Here is an 8313-nt window from a genome sequence, read left to right as displayed (position 1 = left end):
GGGGGGGGGGGAGATCTTTATAATACTATACCTATGTTCCATCTTAACTAATATTTAAAAAACAAATTTTAAGATAACTTTTCAGCTATTAATATCATTTCTTTACTTTAATATTTAAAATGTTATAAGTGTTTTGTTTATGAAAACTAAAAGGTATTCTGTCTTTTAATTTCATTAAATAGTCAAACCATTTGCGCTCTATAACTTTTAGTTTTCATTTTTTTATTTTTAGCATACCTTTTCATATCCTTCTGTTACTGATTTCCCTGTATCAAAAGGATGATGTTCGTGTTTTTTCCAACCCTAAAAAGAAAGATACATAGATATTCTAATTACAGACATACAGTGTGAAACAAAAAAAATAGCAGAAGATCAAAAGTCTTGAAAAATGAATATATATGTATATTAAATAGAAATTATTTAATTATACTAAAATTAACCCATGGCGGCTTGCTAATTCAAAAGGAAAGCTACAATATGAAAAATATGAACATTTAACTACACGTCATATTCGTGAAAAGCTTCAAGGAAAATAATAGGAACAGAGTAAGACTTCTTAGTGGTCATATCTCTATCATATTGGGTGTATTAAATTTAACATACAAATGTTATTTAAAGTTAAAAAGGAAATACTATTTTCTTAATCGAATTTTTTTCGAACTTGCTGATACTCTTAACTGCATTTTCTGTGAGGAATATGTTGACATGAATGGCGAACATTTCTGGAATTGTAACTGCCCATCAAGGGGCCCGCACTTCTTCGTATTTCAAGACGCACTCCACTCCTGGAGATAGTTCTTTTTTGTATAGAAATACAGGACTTGTTATGCTTAAGAAAGCAAATATGTTGTTGTTACTCATCCTCCTGGTGCAAGAAAGCCTACTCCAGGTCCAAAAGACCCCATCTCCTGAGAAAATCTTCTCCTGCACAACAACAGCTTCCTCCAGGAGGCTCCTAAACAATTAAGAAGGTGAGCAGGACTAGCGGGAAGGGAACAGGAATAAAGCAAATATAATTACGTTAGTTAAAAAAAAGTATAATTAGTCCCTTGACATACGATGACGTCTGGGAGACGTCATTTGTTTGTGTCAAAACAATAATTGACGTGTCTCAGACGTCTTCAACACAGAGATGACAACTTGCTCCGGACAGCAAATAAATATTTTAAAGTGGTAATTTAAGAATTGTGATTCTTGGTTTAATAAATTCTATTTAGTAGATTTTTATCCACCACTATTTCTAAACAATTCGTAGGCTTATATAATTCACCACTTTATAGTAGTTATGTCATGCTATACCTTTTAAAAAGCAAGCAAAAATAGTCAAATATTTGTAAAATTTAGTTTGTAGTTATTAACCGTTTTTTTTAATTACTTTGGCGTGTCCGGAGCAGTTGGCATCTCTGTCAGCATTCCATTGCGAGTTGTTGTTTACAACAAAGATCATTTATATATCAAGAAATTAATAGTTCCGCACAGTTTAGAATTTTAAAATGATATGCCATGGGGTTAAAGCTATATTTAAGTTTCTTTTGTTACATAAAAGAAACAAATCCGAAGCATCTGGCAAATTCAAAATTATTGCAAATTTCTTTTGGAAATTGCTGTATGAAACTGCCCTGACTTTGAACGGTAAACAAAGCGCCCGCTGATGTTACCAATCTCTACCGTTTCGTTCTTTTACAATTTTCATTTTGATTCATTTTTAGATTCTTTCATCCGGGACATTTTGATTCATTCTTCGAATTTTTCCTCGGGTACTATAACTATTTCATCAGATACAAATTAATTTCTTTTTATTTCTTATATAATTTCTTATTCCATACTGGTATCTCTTATTTTAATTCTAATCACTCGTGCTCTATTTATATATATATATATATTAAATTATCTGTATTTAAAACAATGTTATTCTTGAAACTTGAAATGCAAAATTGCTGTTGTATTATAAATATATACGATGCATTGTCTTTAATAATATTGCGTTCATTGATCTAAGGATGAGCGTGACAATAACAAATAATGTTCTTAATTCGCAAGAAAATATTTTCTTCGGTTCAAAAACGTAACCTTGAAACCTTCGTTAAAAAAAATTTTTTTATCGCGAAATAATAATAATAATAAAATAAAAAAATACTTTCTGAGAAAAAAAAAGTAAATTTTAAAGGTCAATGCGGGTGCATTATCTACTCATATCCATGCTGGTTTGAATAAACACACCAATTTCAGTTGTCAAAAAAAAAGAACATATCCTGTGTCATTACTTAATTACTTTTCTAATGGACCATTGTGACTCAAATTCCTGCATACATTTTCCCTGCTTCCCCCCCCCCCAATGCTAAAGCAGTTTTTGTTTCTTCTTTCGAAGTCAAGTTTAATGTTAATATAAATACTAATTTCTCACAATCAAAATCCAGAAGAAAAAAAAGTTTACACTCATCGCGATAACGAGAAATATTCTTGTAAGTAGTTGAGGGAAAAAAAAAAGGCTGAGGAAGTTTCGGAATGTCTGAAACTACAATACTTCACGACATCAAATGGTTGGTTAGATAAATCTAAGCAAAAGCATCACAGTACTTATAAGACAATTGTGGCTAAGAAAAATAAGTAAATACGCAACGTATACTTTTTTTTTAGTTTTATACCCTCTGAATTAGAGTAATAAAGACTTTAATTAAGAGATAAGGCGTCTGTTCAGGAAAGTCGAAGTAATACCTCCCTTGGAAAAGGTACTACTGTATTTGTTTTTCTTAAAAACTAGCCATTCAATATCTTGTTTTCTTGAATAAACGTCCAGAAGTTGATTGATTGTAAATACACGGTTCCCAGTAGAACACTGAAGTCAAGCGTTACTGGCTACGGTCAGAATGCGTGTGGGTGATCACTTTGATCAGCCTGCATAGGGACCGAGGGTGCGTTGTATCAGTTTTTATTAAAATGTATTACCGTAAAATGCTCGACTTCGTGCACAGGCTAGCAAAGCAGGAGTGCCATCCCCTCTGCAGAGGATCAAAATTGTGATGGTATGTCTTCGGATCATCCTCAGGGTTGTTCCCCAGACCGCCGCCAATAGCCCATTGTGTAGCTCTATTCGAGTTAATAAAGTAACAACCTACCTACTTACCTCTTGAATAAACAAGGAAAGTTTGTAAATTAAAAATTTGAAAATTGACCAACAGAAATTATTCAAAACTCGAGCTTTTTGAAAACAAGTCATGTTTGAAACTTTTCCTGCCTATTTTAGTTGTTCGAAATACGATTAACATAATTTTTCCAAATTATCTTTCAAAATAGAAAATAACTTCCCGTACAGTAGCAGTGGAGTTAAATGCTATAAATTTAGATGCATTATAGTGATTTATCTTTTAAATGATAGAGAACTAAGTTAAACAGAAAATCTGCATGCATTGAAACTTGCTACACTATAAATTAATTCTAAATTATAATTAATTCTAATTTTGTTAGTTTTCTTAAAATATATAAAATATTTATGCATTCCTTAAGCCTCATATTTATTTTCCGATAATCAACTTTAGACAACGTTGATTAAATGTTAAAGCCCTTAAACGTCTGTTCTTTTATCAAAAAAATAAGTCATTTTTTAAAAACTTATTGCCTCAGCACCGATTTTCGAGCATTAGGGTCCAATTACCAACATTAATTAAGCACCACTGTCGTCAATAATAGTATTACGTTTTTTTTTACGCATCCGTTAAACGGATAAGTACCGGAGAAAAAAATATTATTTAATAATATTTTTTAAATAAACATAATTCCTTAAATTTAAGCTTATAATAATCAAGGAAATTGCTTCGTTTTGTCAGAATCAGTAAAAAGTTTACACTATTTATTTTTTGATAATCTTCTTTAAATATTTTTTTTATTATAAAGCTAACACTCAATAGAATTTCAGTTAAAAATATTTTATAATTATAAAGGATTAAACAATAATGGACATTTTTATTTTGCCTTGACTTTTTTCGTCCTTTTTAAATTCCTTTAAAGCTTAAGTATATAAAATCTTTTTAATGTATTTAAAAAGAAAGATAATATTAATATTTCGATTGTTATTATTTTTTTTAAAAATAATTTATTCATTAACCTTCTTAATGGCATATTCCAATTCGATAGAGTAAAGGATGTCTTTTAATTAAAAACTTAATATTTTTTATTAATATCTCAGATAAAGAAAAGAACTGAAAATTAAAAACACGCTTAAAATTTTATGCAATGACTTTTTATGTTTAGGATTTACGATAAGTAAAAAGCATAATAAACCTTAAATTACAATAAAACTCTTTTTATCCATTTCAGATTTCCCGGAACTTCGTTTACTGATAAAGCGACCATCAATATTATAATAAGTTTAATGCAAAACAAGATAATAATAAAACTAGTTTTAAATTATTTTACAAGTATACCGATTGTCACAAAAATGATTGATCATTTGAAAATTTATTTAAAGAATGTGAAGAAACTTTTTACTTTTGTGCCTTTTTCCGATGATGCATCTCGTGTTATATTTCTTATTTCGTTAATCCGGTTTTGAACCTCTGGAGGAAATCTATGTCGCTCTCTTCTCTCCTGAAATATTTTTTTATTTTTATTATTAAGCAAATTTCAACTCCCAGACTAAATTGGAGTACACTTAAAAACTGTTTTAAGCAAAACAGGAACTTAATTATCTTCCTAAAAATGAAAAACCGTGTTGATAGCCGTCTTCAGATTCATTATCCTTATTATTCTACCAGACAGAGCTTTTCAAACAATCAAAGAATTTTTCCTTTTTGCATTTTTTGAAATAAGTATTCTAATAATTTTCGAACTTTCGAAGAAGTTGCAGTAACCGGTTACAGTTGAGGCATAACAACAAAATTGTTTAATGTGTCTCTGTATTCTAATTTTCAGATTTTAATGACATCTTTCAAGAAACTATATTTTTCAACTTTGCCTCATCAAGAGCTCAAAAATTATTCATTTGATTTTCCGTTCGATTTTATGATATTATGGACTTTAAATTCCAATGTATTTTTTTCTTCTCTAACGGCAGGTACTGAACTTCCGTCCTTCACCTTGCCGGAAGTGTTGCTCATTTAACGTTACCCAGTGGGCTCCTGTGAACCTAAGTCACGGAGGCGAGCAACATTATCTACGCCACACTGCCACAAATACCCGTTCATAGGGTGGGCCACCTTCACACATCACACACAACAGAGGACAACACATAGAAAGAAACATCCATGCCCAGAGCGGGATTCGAATCCGCAGCCATTGTCTTCGCAGTCAAGCACGCTAACCGCTCGGCCACCTGGCCGGCAATTCCCATGTATGAAAATTGTAGCTTTTTGTGGCATGAGTATTCCGTAATTTTAAAAAAGTATATATTTCAGTAATTCCTTTTTTTTTCTTTTTTTTTTACTTTAAATATACTGACAACAATACCATTTTATTAAAAAATGTTCCACTAGTATCGGTAAGCAATATTTATGACTGTTAACTACGCTCTATGATCGATAAAGTATAAAACTTTAATGGCTTATTCTCCAACCAGATAATCAAAATTTTTAGTGATGCATAGCCTCAAAATGACGTCACGCAGACGATTGGTTAAGAATGGGGACTTAACTCTGACTCAACTTATCAATGAATCTGGTCAAATCATAGATTTGTTAGAACAATCGGAGCACTAATTATCTTCTAAATATATCAAAATTATTGATTTCTATATTTTCCCCCAGAAGTTTGTTAAAAAAATGAATAAATTGCTAGAGTAAATAACGCCAATCTATTGTTTATTCCTTTCAAATATTTCTTTAATATTGTCATGTTTATTTCTTCGTACGAAAATAGGGGGAAACCTCTTCAAGCGAAAACAATGTGATTCTTAATGGTTGTCAGAGAAGGGTTAAGCATTATTACACTAGTACGTGTCCGGAATGGGGTACGTGCCTCTCCGTGTCTTTCTCGAGAACTATCTGTAGATACGCTTCCTCTGTAATCATCTTGAGTGTGTCGTTTCCTTTGCTGATGCTTAAGTTCTTGACCTCGTAGTAATTCATCCGCGGAATGATCTCTCATCGGACTACCATCTTTTTTAGATACCTTCAATGAAGTTGCCACAGTTAGTGATAGAAAATGATTTCAATCAATTTGAATAAAATTGCTGAAGGGAGAACTATTTATGCAGATATATTTTGTTAGAAATTTATAATTAAAAAAAAAACTGTTTTTAAATTTTGCTCAATTTGCAATCCATTGCCGTTAAATGTTTTTATTTTATTTATTTTTGTATTGTTAGAACACAAAAATAAATAAAATAAAAATATTAAATTAAAAATAATCATTTAATTAAAAATTCTATTTCAAAGGCAGGAAAAGAACACTATGTTTTGAGAAAACGATACTTTAAATGTCAGGTTTTCAAAAAAGAATTATAATTTTCAATTTCAAAACTTTCCTTCGTCAATAAAATATTTCCTTTTTTTATTGATTATGTTATTTTTATTTTATCTAGTTCACGCAGAAAATAACATAGATACCTTCAAATAATATTCTCCCAGTTAAATAAGGAAACGATTTCTATCAATCTCATTTTTTTATTGACTATATATTATTTTTATTTTATCTAGTTCGTGCAGAAAATAAGATAGGTACCTTCAATAATATTCTCCCAGTTAAATAATAGGAAACGATTTCCATCAATTTGTTTATTCAAATTGATTTTAATCGTCTCAGAAAATGTCTCCCAAGAAAATTTTGCTTAAAATTTCATGTAAAAAATATAATAAAAGAAAACTCTTAGATTTCGCTGAAATTTACAATCTAAGTTTTTAAAATAATTTTTTGCTTCTAAATATCATAATTTGAATAATATTTTGAAGTGAGAAAAAAATTAACATTTTTTGATATAATGATTGAGTAAATCTCAGCTTTTCAGAATCGTTTTCATTTTTTAATTAGATGTATCAAAACACCTATTAAAGCTTATTTGGTTTGCAAATTATTTTTAACAGCAATGGACTAAAAGTTGCTTAAATTTTAAAAGCTCTTTTCAGCATATTCTTTTTAGGAAATATGAATCGAGAGTTTTGACATTATGAGACAACCACGCATAAAATTTGATATGTTTAATATTTATAAAATTACGTGTAAACGTTAATAGATTGTTGTTTTTTTAATTTAGTATTATTATTATTTTTTTTTTGTATTATAAATGAAGCAAATGAGATTTTAGATAAAAGAAATTGTTGCATAAATTTGAGAACTACCTTACTTCTCTACTTAAAGTATTATCATATCTTTATTGTTCTATTATATCCTTATTGTTCTATTATATCTAATTATAGTAATAACTTTAGTTCTTTATAGTAAAAATACTTTTGATTCAAGAAAAAGAATATTTTTATTTCAAAAGGAACTTTTTAAAATCCATACTTATTAACTAGCATAAATATATTTAAAATTATATCAAGTTTTGAATTATTCTTTCATATTTCCTAAGTCGAAAGAATGCTTTTATGTCAGATGAATTGGAAAAAAAAAAGAATGTACAAGATTTAAGGTGAGGCTACATATTGAAAAACACTATTGACCTAGAACTTTTTTATTCAAAGATGACGCAATTGTAACATTCTTTCCTCCTAGGTGCCCCCTTGCCTTTGTCCTACCCCACAATGAGAATCTTTTATTGTGGAATAAGAGAAGTGCTGTAAGTCTTTTTTTCGAACTTAACCACTTTTGCTCATCTTTTACAAAAACCAAATAGCTTTATAAAATAGCATGCTTATTTGAAATAAATGATAACTTTAATAGCTGCCCTTGGGTCCCATCTCTTGTTATTTGGATCCTGTTCTTGCTGGTTTAAGCTCCTCACTGTTTAAGCTCCGGAATTACTAATTTGTTGCCTTGTGCACTTTATTTTCAGATATTGGAATTATGAAGTTATAAGTAATGACTAATATTGTTAAAAACGCTCGTCGTTTTTTGTGCTCATTTAAATAAACAATGAAAATGCTGCCAAATTTTTGCGAGTTTTAGTTATTTTTAATTGCATTGTTATTAGTAGTTTTAAGAAAATTCATTGAAGCTTATTATATTGGAAGGAAAAAAAAATTACTCTGGCTTCGTATCGTCTTTCGCTAAGATCACTTCCACTTTTTCTTAATATATGCTTTTCAAAACTTGCAGTCTTCTTTATCTGAAAACGATGCATCATTTTTCGATTCATCATTACACAAACTTTTAAATAGAATATTTATAACCTCAATTTTTTCTTTAAACTTACTTCACTATATTTATAATGCTATCTTATGA

General features: G+C 29.5%; 1 protein-coding gene across 1 annotated transcript in view; it reads right to left on the bottom strand.

Moving 5' to 3' along the window:
* LOC107456450 (uncharacterized) overlaps nt 1-8313 on the bottom strand; it is a 50853-nt gene that overhangs the window by 6553 nt on the left and 35987 nt on the right. The window contains exons 13-16 of the mRNA XM_043047026.2: nt 8117-8197; nt 5950-6102; nt 4486-4584; nt 238-303 (exon numbers count right to left, since the gene is read on the bottom strand). Coding sequence (XP_042902960.2) covers nt 238-303; nt 4486-4584; nt 5950-6102; nt 8117-8197 — 399 coding nt within the window. The remainder of the gene's footprint in view (nt 1-237; nt 304-4485; nt 4585-5949; nt 6103-8116; nt 8198-8313) is intronic.

Source organism: Parasteatoda tepidariorum, chromosome 6, assembly GCF_043381705.1.
Source record: "Parasteatoda tepidariorum isolate YZ-2023 chromosome 6, CAS_Ptep_4.0, whole genome shotgun sequence".
NCBI lineage: Eukaryota > Metazoa > Arthropoda > Arachnida > Araneae > Theridiidae > Parasteatoda > Parasteatoda tepidariorum.
The sequence above is the reverse complement of the archived record's forward strand: the minus strand, read 5'-3'. Positions and strand labels throughout refer to the sequence as shown.